This window comes from Podarcis liolepis, assembly GCF_965112155.1.
Source record: "Podarcis liolepis genome assembly, chromosome: 7".
NCBI lineage: Eukaryota > Metazoa > Chordata > Lepidosauria > Squamata > Lacertidae > Podarcis > Podarcis liolepis.
The window spans coordinates 66892977-66914055 of NC_139561.1; the positions used below are offsets into that span (position 1 = coordinate 66892977).

General features: G+C 43.0%; 1 protein-coding gene across 5 annotated transcripts in view; it reads left to right on the plus strand.

The window, feature by feature from the left end:
* ARID1A (AT-rich interaction domain 1A) overlaps window positions 1-21079 on the plus strand; it is a 126325-nt gene that overhangs the window by 60206 nt on the left and 45040 nt on the right. For all 5 annotated transcript variants that reach the window (XM_083511913.1, XM_083511912.1, XM_083511914.1 and 2 more), the window contains 3 exons: window positions 7116-7328; window positions 9274-9729; window positions 11581-11694. In XM_083511913.1, coding sequence (XP_083368039.1) covers window positions 7128-7328; window positions 9274-9729; window positions 11581-11694 — 771 coding nt within the window. In that variant the 5' untranslated portion in view covers window positions 7116-7127. The remainder of the gene's footprint in view (window positions 1-7115; window positions 7329-9273; window positions 9730-11580; window positions 11695-21079) is intronic.

The window sequence follows — 21079 nt, forward strand, 5'->3', positions numbered from 1 at the left end:
AATTGTGTATATTGTCAGCACATTAAAATTCAAAAAGCATAATGGGTGTTTCCCACTTTTTTTGCTGCTGTTTTGATTCCCGTGGGTTATTTCAAGTGTATTTTTTGGCCTTTTAAAAATGGAGGCAATTAATCATTCCAAAAAGAGCATCAAATAAAAGGAGTACCCCAAACCCATACCTTTGTATTTTGGGCATATTAATCTGGAATAACTACAATTTCCTGATTCTGTACTAACAACAGTTTAAAAAAAACTGCAGTGTAGGCTGCACAAGACACTAATGACATATTCTATAAAATTTTAATTAAGTTACTTTCTTGGATAAATTGGATGTACTGTAGATTCCTCCAGTGCCCCCCCCATACTGTCATCACACTCATGAGTATAAATCCAGGTGAAATCTTGTTCATTTTCCATATGGTCTAGTCCTCATCTGAATACTGCAAAAAAAACAAACCATGCCTCCCCCCCCCAAATATTCTTATGTGGGTCCCTTCTCCAGTCTTCAGAGTGGCTGGAAGTGGATTGAAGGAGGAGTGTGTTAGACTTGGTTTGAAACCTCAGCCATGAATCTTAAAAGAGGTTACCTTGACCCAACACCTGACTTGTGTCTGCCAGACTCTGGAGAGATCTTCCCCTTGAGGATTCTGCTATGGGAAAATATTTTTTAAAGGATGTATTGTCTCTCTTCATTGGAATTTGATGTGTTCTTCCCAGGGTTCGAAATTAGCATAGCCCCAGGCTCATTTTGTGCCTAAAGACTCACCATTTGCAAGCACCTCAAAAAGTCTGGGTGCCATTTTTTGTGCCTGGCTGACACTCAAGGATTACTGAAATGTATGTGATGGGAAGTATCAACATATATCTTAAGAATAGACTATGTGTTAAGGAGTTAACAATAAAGAAAGTGTTTTGAAAACTGAAGTATGGTACCAATATTTTATTGTAAACACCAAAATAAAATGTGTCACTTAGGTGAACTGTATATTAATTCATGCTAATAAAAATAATAAATAAAAAGTGTTGCCTACCCTCCCCCCCCCCGGCAACTAAACATTCTGTTTTGGCTCCCACCTTTTCTATCCCAGTTTCTAACATTGGTTCTTCCTGCATGTATGTGGTCCTCTTTGGGAAATTCCAAATAAGCAGTTCCTGATCTCACAGAGCAATATAAAGGCATGTGACGTGTTGGGGAACAACTTGATTTAACTAGAGATACCTTCAGCAAGTAGTGCCTTTAGCAACGGTTAAGGCGCTGTGGGGTAAACCACAGAGCCTAGGACCTGCCGATCAGAAGGTCAGCAGTTCGAATCCCCGTGGCGGGGTGAGCTCCCATTGCTCGGTCCCTGCTCCTGCCAACCTAGCAGTTCGAAAGCACATCAAAGTGCAAGTAGATAAATAGGTACCACTCTGGCGGGAAGGTAAACGGTGTTTCCATGCGCTGCTCTGGTTTGCCAGAAGCGGCTTAGTCATGCTGGCCACATGACCCGGAAGCTGTACGCCAGCTCCCTCAGCCAATAGAGTGAGATGAGCACCGCAACCCCAGAGTCGGCCACGACTGGACCTAATGGTCAGGGGTCCCTTTACCTTTACCTAAGCTGATATAGCCCCTTGTTACTCAGTACTATATTTGTTGCAGCTAAGTGAGAGAACGACAAGTTTTAGAGTCAAGCAAAAATACATTTGCTTTCCTAGAAGCATGACTCTTCATGGACTCACTCGGATATAGCGATATACCATAGACTAGTGTTTAGGCGGGTGAGTCAGCATGAGACTTAGGTTTGTGCTTTCTCCTGCACCCCCCCCCCTTCAGTGTGACCAGAAGAGAAGTTTGGAAGCTTTCACTTCTGTTTTTAGATTAATCTTAATTTGTCAAGATGATCAAATTTGGACAAACTGTGGTTAATCTTAACTATGTCTTGTTGAAACAAAGAAGCTTCATAAATTCGTGATTAGGGTTGTAACACTAAACAATGGTTAATCTGAAAGGAAAGTACACTGGTACCTCGGGTTACAGACGCTTTAGGTTACAGACTCTGCTAACCCAGAAATAGTGCCTCGGGTTAAGAACTTTGCTTCAGGATGAGAACAGAAATTGTGTGGCAGCGGGAGGCCCCGTTAGGTAAAGTGGTACCTCAGGTTAAGAACATACCTCCAGAACGAATTAAGTTCTTAACCCGAGGTACCACTGTGGAAGCTTCTGATATCATGGCCATGCTGAAGAAAAAAGCAGGGAAGGGGGAGCATGCAGGCCTAAGGCTTGCTGTAGCATATTCTAAAAGTGTTACAGAGGTACCTCGGTTTTGAGCGTCTCAGAAGCCAAATGTTTTGGTTTTCAATGCTGAAAACCCAGAGGTAAGTGCTTCCATTTTCGAATGCACCTCGGAAGTCGAATGGCTTCCGCTGCATGTTTCCGATTTCCTCAATGAAAATTGCAGGCGGTCCTTTGCGCCTCAATTTTCAAATGTTTCGGAAGCCAAATGGTCTTCTGGAACGGATTACATTCGAAAACCGAGGTACCACTGTACATCCGAATGCCACCAACATTTCAGCTAATGCTGAAACTATTAAATTGCTCTTAAAAACAAAGAGCTAGTAGCCCTTTGCTGAAACAATAACTCCCCTGATTAAAGCTATTTTCATATTTAAACTCAGCAATGTGTACCTAAAACTTTGCCTGGTCAGTTCTCCGCATCTCAGCAGAGTGCCTTTGTTGACTTGAAATAGTGTGGTGTTTACAGCACAGGGAAGACAACACCCCCCCACCCCCCCGCCCTAACATGGAACAGAAAACTAATTTCTTTCTTTGGCCCGTGATCCCATCTGCGTTCAGCTGTGGGGAGCTGATGGAGGCTGCATCTGTGCATTTGCCCAGCTGCATTAAATATGTGTTTTGTTGGTGAGAGCTTTCGTCTGTTTGGTGGCTTCCAAGTCTCAGGGGTTCAGTGGTCTCTGTCCTCTCTGCTAGCTAGCTTGAGTGTGGCAGGGTCCAATAGAAGCCGCCACTGGAGCAGCTGCTGCTTCTCCTTGAACTGCATAGGAAGCATTTTTGCTGTCTTTTGTACAGCAGCCCCGTTGGCCAAACAATAGTTTGTGCTTTCAAGGCCATGTGGAGAGTCACATGACCCGTTGCTGTTGCTGCTGGGGTCCTTACCCATCTGTTCTCTCCACTCTTTCTGGGTTATCAGGCACAGGTCCAAGTTCTCTCCAGCAGCCAGCCTCCTGGTCAGAGATTACGAGCCAGCACTAACCTTCCTGGCGGGGGTGGTGTGGTTTGCTTTTATGCAGATTAGCCATGTGCTTCTCACTTCAAGACATTTGAGGAAAACACATTTCCTGTGTTTAGCTCTCAGTGGGTGGTTCCTGGCTTTACTGTACAGGGACGGAGGGTTGGGGCCTATGAACTAAGAGCACTCTGGAGAGGGATTACAGTACACTGCCCCCCTTCCCATTCCACCTCCGCTGCTACGTCACCACAACACAACCACTCGTGCTCTCATAGTGTTGGTGTCATTCATTCAGTGCCAAGATTGCTTTAAAAAATTCCCTTGGCCCCAGTTCAAACAGGAGTACAGCTGGGATGTGTTAGATTTTAGGCAGTCTGCCCTCAATTTGAGATGAGTTATAAATAGCTGTGCTGACTTCCTTAACTAGCACACTCTGAGGTAAAATGCAGGTTAATTACTGTGGGAATCAATTAGGGCTTCTCTCCGTTAAAGAGCCAGCAAGACTTTTTTATTATTATTATAATAAATCAGATGACAAATCTGGTCAGGAATGAATTCCAGACCTAAGGTGGGGTTTTCATTTTCTCCATAATCCAAGGAATCTGATTTCTACTTCTGCTCAACACATATACAGTCTTTTTAAAAAGTCCTTTGCCTTTTGCCTTCATTTCTACAATTAACTATAATAACCTTGTAACAATTTCCAGAGGGATAGCTGTGTTACGGTAGCAAGAACAAAGAAGGGTCTTGTACACCTTAAAAGACTTAACAAATTTATTATGGCATAAGATTTTGTGGACTTCCGAGAGTAGAACCCGAAGCAGTTGATTCAAATGCAACAAAGGAGATTCTGACTAAATATTAGGAAGAACTTTCTCACAGTAAGAGCTGTTTGTCCATGAAATAGACTATCCTGGAAGGTGTGGACTCTCTATCAGAGGTTTTTAAATGAGGTTGGAAAACATCCGTCAATGAGTCTTTAGCTGTAATTCCTGCATTACAGTGGGTTGGACTACATGGCCCTTGGGATCACTTTCAACTCTAAAATTCTTCGATTCATCAAATGCACAAAAGTAAATTACCCTGAATTTCAGGTATATAGACACATGATGGGGGAAATCGTAAACAGTGAGGACATGAAATTTTATAATAACCTTGAACAAAAGGCCTCCTTGCTTTCTTTTGCTATCAGAAACCAGATTTATGGCACTGTCATAGCAAGCTTTCTTTATCCAGGAAACAATTGTTTTCTGATCCCTGAAAAGTTGACAGCATTGTTAGTTCTGTGGCTGAAACATATTTCATTTAGCCAGGAAGCAACTGACTATCCGTGGGTCTAGGCCAGGGGCCCTCAAACTACGGTCTGAGGCCAGATCCGGCCCACCAGGGTCCTGAACCTGGCCTGCCCCCAAGGCCTGAGGCTCGGAAGTGGCCAGGCGGGAAGAGCCTTGAGGTAAAAGTGTGTGTGTGTAACATGTGTGTAGCCCTGGTAACAGCTTTGGCTGTGTAGCAGCTTTGGCTGCTTGATAATGGCATGCTGTCCCTTTAAGCCACAGGAGGGTGGGACAGTTGCGAAGGAACCCCTTCCATGCCAGCCCTTCCCCTCCTCCCTTCCCCTCAGGCCGGCTCCATGCTCGCAGGAGCAGTGCCTCCCCGGCCTGTTGCGCACACGGGCCTCATGTGGCGGCCTTGGCAGCCTTAAAAGTTAGGGAAGCACCAAAAACACAGGCAACAAATGCAGATAGAATTAGCAAGAAAAGAAGTCTCAATCACAACAGTTTATTGTACAAGGGAATCTCCATGTAAATAGTGGTCAAAAATAACCCAGAAGAAATGAAGTATAAAGGTGAGGTATAGGTAACTTATATTATTACTGATAGCGCCTGTTGTGTGTCTATCCTGGCTATTATTTTGAACAAGGTTGTTTTTTTTAAAAAAAATACATGAAAAAGAGCATGTTTCTGGCACCTCTTTAGTCTAGCCCTCAACAGTGTCTGAGGGACAGTGAACTGGCCCCCTGTTTAAAAAGTTTGAGGACCCCTGGTCTAGGTAGAAGGTGAGAGAGGTGGGAATTGGGAAGGTGTGGGTCTTGCTCAAAGAGGGCCAAAGAACAGAATCTTTAAGCTCTTTGCCTGTCACTGCTAACACATGTTTCAAAAGATTTCAGTCCTATGCATAGTGGTATTTGTGTATGAGCAGGTCACCGCAGATGGGGAATGAATATGCTATGTGGTTTTAAATCAGATTTCCAGTTACCTCATGTATGTTTAATTGTCATAAAGTTGGACTAAGAAATTTTGGGAAGAGTTGCTCTTCACACAGAAATAACTTACAGTACACTGCTCATGCTCCATTTACATGTTTTACAAGTGCATTATTGGGGAAAGGTGTTAATTCTGCATCTAAAGTATTTAGACTCTCTTGTACCTGAGAGCAAAGTGGCATTTCATAGGTTAATTACATTCTCTACAGTACTGCTTTAGTAATACCCTGTAGGAAAGCTATTGTATTTGATACTCTGGCTGTTTGGAGGTGAGAATTCTGAATTGGGACCAATTAGGCCAGTAGCTATTGAAGTCTGTTGTATTGCTAATTGTCTATTCAAAATAAAAGTGCAAGGAGAGTAACTGTAAATATCTGTATGGTGATCAGGCTTCTCACTTTGTACAGATGTGGGTTTTGGGAAAAGTGCTATGGGATTGGCAATTTTGAGATTGCTTCTCATTTCTTTGAATGTAGGTGAGTTGCAAGCAGGGGGTTGGGGTTTCAATGATCAAGGAGTAGCGCTTTCTCTGTTATGTATGTCTGTGGAAGGACCTTCAGCTTTTGAAGTGCAATCATGATAATCTATTCCTGTGGTTTCCTTTTGAAAGGATTTCCCCTGTGTCAGTCCAGAAGAGAATCTCCAGCGCTTTTCAGTCAGGGTTTGGTATTTCCTTATTTATCCTGATGTATTCTTGCAAATGAGCCAGTATCACTTTTTTTCCTGCCAGTAACAGCTTCTGTCTCTTGTATAATATCATTCCCTGTATTCAACTCTGGCAGCTGTTCCTCACATCAACATTCACTGATAAATACCCAATTCAACGTTTAAGTGGAATTTTTGAGAATAGGGTAACTGGTACAAAACGGTGGGCTGTAATGAAAGATTTGTGAAGGGGGCACCATGTTTTATTACTGTGATTACAAACCCAAACCTTTTACTATTTGGGAGTCTTTCAGACCCTTGGCCCTTTCAAACCAGAACTTGCTGGTGTATATGGATTTCAATATTACATACTGCTTTTTCAGGCAGAACAAAAACAAGAGAGTGTTGGCAGAGGTGGTCCCACTTTTTTTTAGTCAAGATAAACATGGTTAACACTCAGAAAGTAGACGCATGTCTGCCTCAAGAAAAGAATATCAATGACACTTATATAAATATGGCATTTTGAGTGCTTTGGAAATTGAAGCTTTGTTTTTTGTCAAACTACGTGGCATCATACTAACTATATTTGAACTCAAATGTGAGGAAAGTAATGAGTGTTAATCTGTTCTCCTAAAAGCTGTTTGTTTAACTTGCAGGCACTTGTCTACTGGTCTTTAATGCTAATAACATCTATAAAATTTTGGAATAGGTGACTTACTCTAGAGGGGTGAAGTTTCCTTGGACTGTGTAGTGACCTACAATATGATGCCTATGCCTTAGTTGACTGAGAATTTTCATTTTCTTCATGGATAATTTTATATGTTGGCAACTTTAAGTGAAATGTATTTGACTTTTGCCTTGTCTATATGTTGTTGTTTTTTACTGATGAGTCTGCCTTTCATGAGTAAGACTGTAACATTTATATAGTTACAAAATATCAAATTGCTATTTAAAACAAATCTTACAATTTTCTTTCCTAGCCATCCAGCCCAATGGATCAGATGGGAAAGATGAGACCTCAGCCTTATGGAGGAAACAACCCATACTCACAACAGCAGGGACCTCAGTCAGGGCAACAGCAGGGCCACGGATATCCAGGACAGCCGTATGGGCCTCAGACTCCCCAGAGATACCCAATGGGAACTCTAAGCAGGACACAAACTGCAATGGGCACCGTCTCTTATGCACAGCAGGTAAAGAGAAGTGAATTGCGGATTGATGTTAAAAATCTGAAATGCATAGAATTACTGTTTGTGTGTAGTGGCCAAATGCCAGTGTAATGGGCAAGAATGCCTGAAGTACTTGTGTGATGAAGTGTTGCCACAAGATAAGCAAAAAAGTGTGTTATTTATTGTTGAGTATACTTTAACCAGCTGCAGCAGCAAAGAGGTTCTTTACAGAATCCTAAACCTTCTGGGTAGCATTAGATTTTCTGGCTGCATCTTTGCACTTTGTTTGGATCTCCACCCAGAGGCGTAGGAAGGTCAGGTGGTACCCGGTGTGGAAAATTTCTTGTCAAACCCCCCCCCTTTTTATTTTTTGCCTCCAAAAATGGTTTTACATCATTTCATATTTTCTTACAAAGGAATGTAGATTCTGGGCCTCTGATAACAGGTAGGCGACTGTGGACAAATACTTAAATTTATAGAATGGATTGTGTTTAGGCTTGTGTTATTTTATTTATATTTATATTTATTGTTTGTTTATTTAATAAAATTTATTTTAAAATACCTGCAAAGTGGTTTACCAAAAAACAAAACAAAAACACAGCAGTAAAATCAAGAAAAATTAACAATCCTACTTTAGAACATACAAAAGCTAAAATATTAAGATTAAAATTACTTCAGCTTCCTAAGCATCTAGGTATTCTTGCCTAAAGAAGAATGCTTTTAGCAGGTGTCCAAAAAGAGTCTAGCAAAGGCATGTGCTTTATTGCAATAGGCAGGTGCTGTCACAGTAAACAATTCAGTACAGATATTATGTGGAACCTGTAGTAGTGCTTGAAACTACTGAAGGGGAGGTTTTATTTATTGTGATTTCACCATGCTCTGTATTATCTGAAAAGGAAAACATTTATTTAAAAAACAGGACTGCAGAGCAGCAATCTAGTCTCATCATGATTAGTGGGACTTATTCCCAAGCTGATGATGCATAAGATGGGCTGCAATCCTATGCACCCCTTGCATCCAACTTGTACCTAAAACTCTGCACAAGCCTGCACCAGAGAATTGTAGAGTTGGAAGGGACCCCTGAGGGTCATCTAGCCAAACCCTGGGGCAATGCAGGAATCTCAACTAGACCATCCCTGACCGATGGCCATCTGTCTTCTGTTTTTCCCCTTAGCCAGGACACACAGCAACAGAGACTGGAGGTGGGGGAAAAGATAAATTTTGACAATGGGGCAGATTTGTCAGGCGTGTGCAGGAACAGCTTGAAGACTTTACACAGAGAGGAACCCCACACAGGTTTCCCCGCATGTAACGTAACAGGCAGGGAGCCAGCTCAAATAGAGAGAAAGACATTGGGGGAGGACAGGACAAAAGAGTACCAAAGTCCGCCCATTTTATCCTCTTTGAGATGGTGGCGCTAGGGCTCTGGGATCCCCCCCCCCAAATATTTACTTGTCTTCAATGTATTGTTACCACTGTTATTCTATAGGCTGACTTTCCAGGATCCGGGAAGCCCAGGGTAGGGCAGTAGGGCTGTTCATAAAAAAACCTTTTTTTGAAAATGCCTGCTCCAAAGGTCTTATCTTACTAAACTAGGGATTATATAGCTATATCTGAAATTTCATGCATATCAGTTAATATCTTGACCCTGCTTCACTAAATTGAAATTTCAGCCTTCACGACATAGGAAAACTGCCAAGTAAACAGCTATTTTTGTGGAGGAGGGTCAAGATGTTAACTGATATGCCTGAAATTTCATATAAAACTATATAATCCCTAGCGTAGTAAGATAAGACCTTTGCTAAGACCTTTGGAGCAGGCATTTTCAAAAAAAAAAATTAGGAACCGCCCTAGTAGGGCAGTAATTGTTCCTTGATAATTTGTCACCCCCCTCCACGATGGCACCCAGGGCACCCCCCCTTCCTACGTCCCTGTCTCCACCTACATTTTCTCTTTCTTCCTTGCATAGATCCCTCCTTACGGACAGCAGGGACCTAGTGGATATGGGCAGCAGAGCCAGACTCCCTATTACAACCAGCAGAGTCCTCATCCCCAGCAGCAGCAGCAGCCTTCTTATGCCCAACAGCCGCCATCTCAGACCCCTCATGCCCAGCCTTCTTATCAGCAACAGCAAACTCAGTCTCAGCCTCCGCAGCTCCAGTCATCCCAGCCCCCATACTCCCAGCAGCAGTCGCAGCCACCACATCAGCAGTCTCCATCTCCGTACCCTCAGCAGTCAGCGGCTGCCCAGCAGCATCCACAGAGTCAGCCTCCCTACTCCCAGCAGCAGTCACAGTCACCCTACCAGCAGCAGCAAGCTCAGCAGTCTGCAACCTCGGCGCTTTCTCAACAGTCTTCATCTTACCCTCAATCTCAGTCGCAGCAGCAGTCGGCATATTCTCAGCAGCGCTTCCCACCTCCACAGGTAAGACTTCTTCCAGGTGCTGCTGCAGACCTGTTCTTGGATGTCAAGTGCCAGCACAAAGCAGTGTTGTGTCTCTTGGAAAAATTACACAGTGACACTAACTGATTTGGTTGTGCTGTAGCCTTTTACACCTTGGGTAAGGTTCTTTATGCTTTTAAAGGAAGAAATAAGGATAATTTCAGCTCTGTTAGGGAGCAAGTGACCACTCAGGTGTGGAAAATCATAAAGTGTTGTTGGCTCGTAAATACAAATTGGGTCAGGCATGCACAACTTGTGACCCGGCAAGCTGAATGTTCTCATTAGCCATCTACAGCTGCCCACCAGGAAGTTCAATAAAAAGAACCTTCTTTTGCCTATCTGTGACCGCAAAACAGGGAGTTGCCAAGTAGGTGGGAAGCCACAGCACATAAGTGACCTGAATTAGATACTTCTGTTACATTTTATATCCTTCCTTTCCTCCAAATAGGTCAAGGAGGTGTGTGTCTCTTCTTTCTTCCCCACCCCATGATAACAGGTTAGACTGAGAGATAGTGACTGGCCCAAGGCCACAATGATCTTCAAAGTTGGGGTGGGGTGGGGTTTGAACACACTAACCAATATATCACAGTGTGGCTATCAAATATAGGACAGGGTAATACAAAACGTATATTTAAGCAACTGGATGAAGAATAGATCAAAGCTAGAATCCATGTGCCAAGCACCTTAAAAGTGGAGAGAGAATTCCCTTCTCAATCTTTAGGCCAGGAACAAGTATGAAGAACAGTGGGGAGAGGTAATTAATGATGGGATTGAGACCAGCAATGAGGGTATTTTCTTTGGCCTCTGTAAAACTATATTGAAGGGAAATGAAATAGCAGCCTAAGGAGCTTTGAGCCCCTTCCCTGTGTGCAGCTTGTTTAAGTCATGGCAGATCCTGTAGCACCATGCCTGCTGACCTTGGAAGACATAGGCAGAACTGGGCATGGATAATGCCTCAGCATAGCATTTTTTCTCCGTGATGCATTACTGAGGCAGTGGTCTTCTTTAAGGCTTTCTATGCTTTCAGCTTAAGGCCATAGGCATAGAAAGATGTGGGCAGCAGTGCTGCCTGAAATTTGCCTCATTGGCAGGGAGAAGGAGAAGGGCTAATGGGGAGCTAACTGTCTGAGCACCTATTTTGTTTCTAAGCACAAGAAATGGCAGAGTGCTTGTGGGGGCTGCCAGCCTATGCATTACCCCCATCTCTTTGCCAGAGACACAGAGAGGGGAACAGCTACCCAAGAGCCCCTACACATCTGGGATATCCAGCAAGGGGCTTGGGTGGGTGTTCATTTCCATCTCCATCCTTTGGGACTACATCGGGGTGGGTAACCTTTTTTTCACTCCCAAGACCCACATTCTCTCATAGGGAACTGCACACCAATGATGGGTGGGGCTAGAGACAAAAGGTGGCAGATTAATGGATGTGACTTTCTCATGCCTGTTAATGGGCCCTTCAGGAGCTGACAGGCACAATCTTCCTGGCCCTAGACTTCTTCTCTGTTCTACCTCCCTCTCACATTATGAGTAGGGGTTTTTTAGTCTCACAGGAAGAGAGAGGAGGGAGAGAAGCCTGCTCCTGATGAAAACACGGAGCAGCTGCACCGCATTCAAAGGGGTCTGGGATCCTGGCTCTGCGACCCCCCCCCCTTTCATGATTCAGACTCCACACCATTGAAACTAGAGACATCATATGGGGCAGTTGGTTGGAACAGTGTGTGTTGATAGAACAGGGCTAATGCTGTGAGCCAGGGTGAGGATAAAATAGGGATTCTTTTTCCATTTCCAAGATCTCTTCTCTTTTGTTCATTGGATTGATCTCTTGCATTTCAGGAGTTATCACAAGACTCGTTTGGGTCCCAGGCATCATCGGCTGCCTCAATGGCTTCCAGTAAAGGGCAAGATGATGTGAATTTGAATCTTCAGTCCAGACCTTCTAGCTTGCCGGTGAGTCAAAGGTCCCATCTTTTAAATGGCTGGGGTTTAAGTTATTGGAAGCACTGCAAGCTACTTAATATGCATAGCACATGTTCTCATTGGAAATAAAAAATAGGACCATGTATTTATTAAAGCCAACAACATTTGGGCACCCACTTGCAGCAGGGGGTACTTGTTGGAAATGGATTAAAAATAATAATGTGGAATTCTGAAAACAACACCCTCTACCATACCAGAATATAAATCAAATTTCTACTTGGGCTATAGAATTAAGCCTGAAATTTACAGATTATACAATGGTGCCTTGCAAGAGACGAAAGAGTTTTCCGTTTTTTGAGTCGTTCCGCAAGACGCTTGCGAGTTTGTTTCCTTTTTCTTAAAGCCGCTAAGCCGTTAATAGCCGCTAAGCTGCTAATAGCCGTGCTTCGCAAGACGAAGAGACTCGCGGAACGGATTAATTTCGTCTTGCGAGGCACCACTGTATGTGGTAAAATCTCTTACTTCATTACACATCAACACCTGCTATACTCTAGTGGAACTTGTTACTGTGTTAGTTACTATGTTATAGGCATGGACATTTTGGTATCAGTTTAGATTTATTGCTGCTGTGAAACCAACCAGTAGAAGATGAAGTCAACAAAGCTGCCCTGATACTCTGCAGAAGAGAGAAACCATATTCTACCATCAAATCTTGGTCATCTATTGCTTCTATACTCTGTGTCCTCTAGCCATTTATCAGTCATTTATCAATATTCTTTTAGTTTTAGTCCGAGTGTGATAAGGCTGTGGGATTCAAGTTTTAGTGGTGGTCCAATTCACTGTTGGTGCCAAGCAGTGCTGTAGCTGGAGATGTAAAGGATCATACATACTGCTAACTATTTATGGCTGTTGCTGTATCTTCTGTGTCTCATTGAGAATAATTAGTAGGCTAATGACTTCATATGTATAGCTTTTCCCTGTTCCTGAAAGGACAGCCTTTTCATAGTGTTTGGGAAAGCTGTTTAGTGCATTGGCCCAGTGCCAGGTCTCTCCTCAAGAGACTGCCCCCAGCAGGCTCAAAGGAGAGTTTGAGCTGCTGACCTAGAATTTGTTACTTCTGCTTGTGCTGGAGTGCTATTTGGCTTTCAGAGCTCTGAGTGCTCTCAAATATGCAGTTGCATGAGCAAAATGCAGAAGAGGTTAAATGGATGGCAGAAACTGCATGTTTTAAATATTTCTAGGATTTATTAGATTACTTTCTGAAGAGGAAGTTGACGCACAACAGTTCAATAAAAAGTTATATTTAATATATGTAACAGAATGCAGTGTGTGTTTCTCCCCTCCTTCTGAACTAATGAAAGTTGCAGAGTAGATTCATGCTTTCTGATATGATAACATGTTCAGTGTTACCACCACTTCTTTTAGGAAATATTGCTTCTTGTAATGAGTAGTTTCCTTTCACATAGTTCTTCCGAAACTGTATTTTATTTGACTAAATCAGCCTTATTCAATCTGATGCCCTCTAGATACTTTGAGCTACAGCATCCATCAGCTCTGACTACCAGCCATGTTTGCTGTGGCAAATAAGAGTTGTAGTCCAAAAAGTTTGGTGGCGGGCATGGGGTTGGGAAAGGCAGGACTAGACAATGTGGACTTCCTCTAGGTTTTGACGTTAGCTGTTAATTCTTAAGTGACAGAATAAGTTCTGATGTTGAATTGGAATACAAGATAGAAGTTTCATTTAGTAGTGTAGTGGTGCTGTTTCCGCAAATTCTTTCAGTTGATGGTTTGTCACTTGTTGAAATTAGTTACTATCTTTAGTGCGGTGATTTCTTTTCAGAACAAAGTAGGGGTATTTCACATTTTTGTGACTTAAAGGGTTAGTTTTGCTGGCTTAGTGGATTCTGGGTTGATAGACAGCTGCTTGTTTTGACTAAGCTTAGCAGCCTCTTGTGTTCTCTAGCTTGGTAATCTTCAGTCTCTTTACATTTGTGACAACTAATAGGCACAAGAAAATGTGTCCAAACCAAAACATCTGGGTACCAGGTCTCTGCTCCTCCAGAGCAGTCATATGCATGTCCACTCAGTCTCATTGTGTTGAGTAGGACATACTTTCAGATCACTGCAGTTCTGTGCATGCTTGCCTGATGTAAATGACACTGAATTCAGTGGGACTCACCTCTGTGTAGAAATGCATAATATTGGGCTGTTGGTGTCTGTCCTAATACTGCACCTCTGAGAGGTCTGGGACAGCCCCCTGCCGTGTCCCCCACTCCTCTAATTTTGGTGCTGGAAAGGGGATTAGCAGGATCCCATAATTGTGTTGGGCATTGGAGGCTCTTGAAAGTCTAGTACAACTGTGAGAACCCTGCCTGCCCAAGCCTTCCAAATTCAAATTTGCTGCTAGACAAAGGAGCACAAGTGCTTGTTTTGATTCTGGGAAGCCAAGGCCCTTGAACTTCTTCTGCTTGCCTTCCAAAAGAGTCCCAGCCTTTACCTTTTGCTGTCTAGGAAAAGGTTTGGGTTCTACCTTTGGGTGCCTCTGCAGACTACTGCTGAAGTGGCCAGCTTCCTTTCCAGATTGCAGCTGGAAAACTGGGCTTTCTCTCTGCCTCTTTCTCTTTCCACCATTTTCTTAACATTTTAACCTAGAAAGGAACAAACAAACAAAATGCTGCTGCTGTTGTGACATGCCTGAGGTTGGGGCATGGCCCTCTAACTTAAGGCTACTTTTCTAAATTGAGTACCTGAAGGCCACCACATAATCCAGAAATCCTTTGTCATGGCCAAGTTCGCATCTGCCTGTTTCATATACATTATGCACAAAGGAACATTTCTCCCACACCACCACATTTTTATATAAATAGATTGGTTTTCTGAGCCCTCAGTGTGCAGATAGAAATGTTGCTTGTTCTTTCAGCAGTACCAGGGGGAAACTTGGGAATTTGCTGTTCAGGGGCATGAATGTACCCCATCCCTTCTCCAATCCAGACAGGTGTCTATATAAAAAAACCAAAGTTGTTGTGTGCATGGAACAAATTCCACATGTGCATTGAGACTTTCCCCCTCTCCTTTTCCTGTGCACTCCCCTGCGCCACCTGAGTCTGCTCTGAAGGGTTCGGGGAACACCAGAGGGCGAGGTTGGGTGCAGAAAAAGTGGGGGAGAGACCTGTTGGGTTGAGAGGACCTTGTTTCCTGTTCACATATCCCACTTAGCGCTACATTAAACTCCATCCATTGAATTTGTCTAATGTATTGTACACAGTCTAAAATGGGAATTAGATCACTTTTGTATTGCTTCTACAACATTTTGGATTGAGAAGCAGCTGCATGTACAGCTCTGAATGCTAGTAATAAAATGCACATAGTTAAGATGGCCTCCTCCTTAAGATGGCAGTAGTGATGGCGAATAGTTCAGTAGAGAACAGGGCTGCATGAAGTTGGGGGATTTCAGTGAATGGTGGTTGAAAGAAATGTTCACTTTTGACTCTTCCCCAGCCCCTCACCCTTTTCTTTATTTGGAATGGGAGGACTGTATGCATTTAAAGAGCTAAACTTCCATCTTTCCCAGCCAGCATGGTCAGTGGTGAGGGACAGTGGGAGTTTTGAGTCCCACAATGTCTGGAGGGGCACAGGTTCCTCATCCCTGGCCTAAAAAAGGTAGGCAGAGCTGTTGTTGGTGTATACTTGTGGGAGGCTGTATTCCAGCAATTCAAGAAACTATAGGTGAAGACTGAGATACAGTTTCATAGTTGTGACTGGAACTTCCTTTTTTCTTTTGCTTTTTCTTTTGCTTTATACACCTTTTACTTCATCTTGACAACTTTGGAATTTCTCTTTTTATATCTCTAAGGCATTCTGTATTAAGTTACTTGTGTTTAAAGCGATGGTTTTTCAAAGAGTGACTTTTGAGGGAGTGGGTCAGCAATCCAACCTATATAAAGTGAACTGCCAGCAAGTTTTGTTGCCATGAATGGTACTTTTACAAAACTTCTTCTCCTGCAACTTGGCACACAGGACTGCATTTAATAGAAGGCTGCCTAGGTGCCCTAACTTAAAAGGAATAGCTTAAGGGTATATCCAGCTAACTCTTACTCAAGGCAGACCCATTGAAAGTAATGGGCTTGACCAACTTAGGGCCAATAATTTCAATAGGTCTACTCTGAGTAAAGGTTTGTAGAATACAGTGGTGCCTCGCAAGACGAAATTAATTCGTTCCGCAAGTTTTTTCTTCTTGCGAGTTTTTCGTCTTGCGAAGCACGGTTTCCCATAGGAATGCGTTGAAAATCAATCAATGTGTTCCTATGGAGACCGTCCGGGGAAAGAGGGGAAGCGCCGCGGGCCTTCCCCTCTGTCCCCAGACCTGTTTTAAAGCAAGGGAAGGGGCAGCGGGGAGAATCGCTTCTCCCCGTTGCCGCCCCTTGGTTCAAAAGGGGTCCGGGGACAGAGGGGAAGATTGCGGGGCTGGCAACGGGGAGAAGCGATCTTCTCCCCGCCGCCCCTTGCTTCAAAAGAGGTCCGGGGTGCAGGAGCAAGCTTCGTCTTGCGAAGCAACTTGAAAACGAAAAAACCTTTCGTCTTGCGAGTTTTTCGTCTCGCGAGGCGTTCGTCTTGCGGGGCACCACTGTACAACCATTATTTTTCTTTACTAAGCAGTGTTCCCTCTTAAGTGACTATATCATTTGTTAGCAGTATGCGCACAGTAAAATAGTGGGAGAAATGGAAACAGGGCTATAGCTCAGGTAGAACACGTGCTTTGCATCTTGACAGTTCCTGGTTCAAGCCATAGCATGTTCAGGTCGGGTTGGGAGAGGCTGGTTGGCTGAAAACGTGGCGAGCTGCTGCCAGTCAGTGTAGACAGTATAGAGCAAGATTCAGTATTAGCAACTCCCTAAATTCATAGGGTTACAGTGTTACTTAGGCTCAATTAACTTTGCCACAGCTCAGAATTTGATAAAAATGTTTCACTTTGCTTCCAAGAAATACACTTTTAATTGGCAGGTTAACACTCCCCTCACCTCTAACACAAATGATCAGACACTAAGTTGGTAGTGTTATTTTATTGCCACGATCTAACTTGTGCACAGGACTACTCTTGAGGTGTTCATTACAGCAATAAGTTGACCTTGTTTTCATGTTTCCTTAGCTGGCTAAACTCACTCCACTTCCGTGATACTGTGCGGCGTGGCATTTTGACAGCCTGATATATACTGTCTGGCTATGCCAAATGAACCGTGGGTTGCTTAGACTGTATGATGGGATGCTTCTGACTGTGTGCTAACCACTTAATCAGCCTTCCACTTAATCAGAACTTGAAACTAACGGTAAACATGATTATAGCTTCAAAGATCAGGTGTGTGCTCCTTTTTAATCCACTGTTTTTAGTGTATTTTAGGCAGCTTCACAATAATAAATAATAACAGCACTTACTGTGCTTCAGGGTGCTTAAAGTGCTTCATGTTATCTTGTTGTAATCCCTTGCAACAACCCTCTGAAAACTGTATTATCATCATATTTGGGTGGGAAGCTTAGGCTGAAAGTGAGTTGCTTAAGGCCATCTAGCAGAGGCAAGATCTGAACCACAGGCTTTGGAATTCATCCCTCAGACTCTTAGCCACTGTGCTATACAAGCCATGATGATCATTTGTGCTGATACAACGCTGTACAGCAGTACAAGGCAGGAGGAATTTGTATTCCAGAAAGGAGTGGGTGGTGTGGGGAGTGGCTAAGTGATCTGTGGCCTTCTTCCAATTGCTTAACCATGTTAAGCAAATTGTGACTGTGTGCATATGCACATAACCACCCTTGGTTGCATAGACAATTTTAAAAAGGATTAAAAATGAATAACAGACCAAGCAAGTCTTGCTTGATCAAAAATGGTCAGTCAGTTGATAAATCAAATGCTATATAAACTCTGAATTCGTATAGCTGTGGTCTGCTCAGGAATCATTTTGTCCATGCTGCTGGAAAAGGTACCATTGGGAAGCTGAGAGGGTGTCAAATGTGTCATCCAAAGACCAACACAGTTCTTATCTGGAAGCAGAACAGTGCGTATCTTGAAGCAAGGACAGAAATAAGGGGCCTAAAGGATTGGAGGAGGAGGAAGACCGTGGGGAAGAAAGAGGGGACAAAGCTAGATGAGAATGAAAGTAAATATGTGCCCTTCCTTTGGTGTGCATTTTGCATATTTAAAGCATTTATTGAGAACTGCAATCAATAATACTGAAATCAAATTCTGAATCACTGACTAGTATAGAAATATAAATCTATATGAGTAACATTTAGAATGTGAAAACTTAACTTTGGTTAGCCCTTGTTTTCAAAGATAAAAGCCAATGTGGTACCCTCCAGATGTTGTTGGACTACAACTCCTACTACCTAGGCCTATGGCTCTGCTGGCTGGAGCTGATAGGAGTTTAAATCCATTAATACCTAGAGGACACTATGTTGGCTACCCCTGCCTGAAGCGTTTCAAATATTATATCATGGAATTTTGCAGCATCTGTGAAGAAAGAAGAAGAAAAAGCCAGTTTACAAATGCAGTTAACAGTAGTAGAGCAGGTTCCTAAAATTAGGGTGATGATGGTCCTGACTCCTACAGGACTAGGAGCAAGGCAGGGCTATATCTCAATACCAGAGCACTTGTTGTACATATGGAAAGTTCCAGATTAAATTTCTAGTACAGAGATGAGGAACCAGTGCTCTTCCAGATGTTATTGGACTCCCAAGTCACACCTGCCACAGCCAACATGGGCAGTGGTCATTGAGTTGCCTCCCAAAAGTTTCTGGACAATCGTAGTTTCCTCACCCCTGCTCTAGAATCTCCACTTTAAAAGTGTTGTGAAAGACATTTGCCTCAGACTCTGGAAAGCCACTGCCAATCAGCGTGGAAAATACTAGATGGATCAATGGTTTGACTTTGTGTAAGGCAGCCTTTGCACTTGGATGACATCATGAAGAAATAAGGTAGGCTGCTACCTACAAAAGGCAGTCTTGGCTTGATGGAAGATATGACTACAGATAGAGGTCAGTAGGTCTGTTTATCCCATTCCAACCCTAATCAAACTATATTTTCTCTTTTATGGAAATTCCTTCAGAGAAAGGATTATGGTGCAATAAATATGTCTAATAATAATAGTAATACCCTGTTAGTTACCTTCCTAACGAACACGGGCTTTTCATTGTGACTTTAGCTGCCATGTGTGTTACTCTGTGTTAAAAAAGGAATCCTCAGAGCATGTTACACATAGACCTGTTTTGCATTTGACTAAACCATGACTTAAGCACTATAAGCATGAGCAGGAAGGATCCATTGCCCATGGCTGTGAGGATGACATCAACAGAATTTAGTTTCACTTTCCATGTCAACTTGCTTGCTGTTCTATGCAAATCAGAGATTGTGGTTTAAAATGAACTCTGGTCCATTTCTAAATAAACCAAACTGTAATCCATAATGGCCAGTGTTTTGAATCATGATCTGCGGTTTATGCATAACAACAATCCATGTTACACGGAAAGTGAAACAAAACAGCTGAAGGGATTGTCCTGGCTGATGGGAGCAAGTCAAGACAGCTTCTTCCTGGAAGCTGACAAACCATTTCACCCATCCTCTTAGCTTCTGAGATTTCACCAAGCATTGCTCAAGCACTTCCCATCTGGTCTTTGCTGTCATAAGGACTCAATACTTGAACTTTTAAAAAAAGAGAATGTAAGAAGAAGTTTGTTCTTCATCTAGCACCATAATCTACAATTGCCATACCTTGAACATTATCATGGACATAAACCTACTTCTGAAAGTACATATCCACTTCTAGTCATAAATAGCTCCAATTTTTTATCACCAGTTATTCTAGTGCATAATGATCAGGAATTTATGTGCCTCAAATTCAAGTCCAAAGATTAGAAATCTATCCAGATTGGCCTTTGGGTACCAAACATAATGTCAACAGTACCAATTACAACTTATTGTTATATAGAAGAGAATTAGCACAGAAGCACTGACACTAATGGTTCTGTAACAAACAAATTGTATTTTGTGTGTGAAGATTTATTGAATAAAAATTATGGGTCCCATACTACTTCAGACCCAGTGCTCCTAAGAGGGACAGCCAATTCTGCAACACAGAGGTATTAGCATAAGTTGTGTTTATGTAGGTATGTTGATACCCAGGCATTCTGCTGAGTGTAGCGAGTACTAATACATTACGTTGTGGTTGAATACATCTGTATTTGTGTGTTATTGAGCTATGAATTGCGTCGATTGCTTAGGTTATCTGATGTGCAGAAGACATTTCTTCATTTGTGGTTCTGCCAGCTTCTCTCTACCCCCACCCCACAGTGCCCCAAATGTATAACGATCCTCAGAAGCTGAAAGTAAAGCAAAAAGAGCAAGCATTCCTTTCACTACAGTTGTAGCCCATAAAATGGGCTCTACTGACCAGGTTTCATATAGCGGTGGGGCAAGATGATGATTTGGGGGGCTGCACTTGCTTAAATTTTGCTGAGCTAGATGCTATCACCTGTTTTGAAGTTTCTGCCTGAAATTTGTTCTCTTGGTCTTGGCGTTTGTGACTCCTTCCCCTCTTTTTGTGGTGTGGAACGGGGCCCAGCAATTTGTAAATTCATGGGAAAATAATATTTGCTTGCTAATTATAACTTGTCTAGGCATTGCTGTAAATGGTCCCAGAGTACAACAGTGCCAGAGATCCATATGGCATTTGAAGGATCAGTGCCTCCCAAATTTGTTCTGGCAGAAAGGTTCCTATAAAGCCTGGCTGTTAAATGACTCTGCTCATTTGCATGGAAAGACTAATAGCAAAACAAACTCTGCACGTGATTACCCACATCTTCCCCCCACTCAAAGAGCCCAAGACCTTTGAGCCTTTTATAAGCATTCGAACAATGTGTTCTAACACCATTACCAAGTCTCTTGCTGGGAATTTTTTGTGTCATTCCAGTGACATAAGTATGACTCGCTTCTTGGAACTGATCTGCTATTTGTCCATGTGGCGCTCCCACCTCTGAACTAAGCCAGTCTAACCTGGTGCTGGCAAGGAAATTCCCCACCCCCCACTGCTGTGTCAGTCATGGCCGTGCAGCACGGAATGCTGTGTGCTTGATTCTCTTCGAAGAGGCAGCCAATCAGCGCCTGCCTTATAAATCATGTTGCTCTGAGCCACTGATGCAGTTTGCTGTCCCTGTGCTTCGTGCAGGAGGCTGTGTTTGCAGCAGATCGCTCTATGCTCGATCCAGGGCCCGTTTCCTGTTTCTATTCTAGTCATTGGTGGCTCAGCACGGCTTCCTGCCTGTATACGTTACAGATTCCCCTGATGGAAGCTTTTTGTTTTTTAAGGAACAATTTCGGTTAGAAAATTAACTGAAATATGAAGCCAGCTGCGACTTGGAAAGGAGCAGA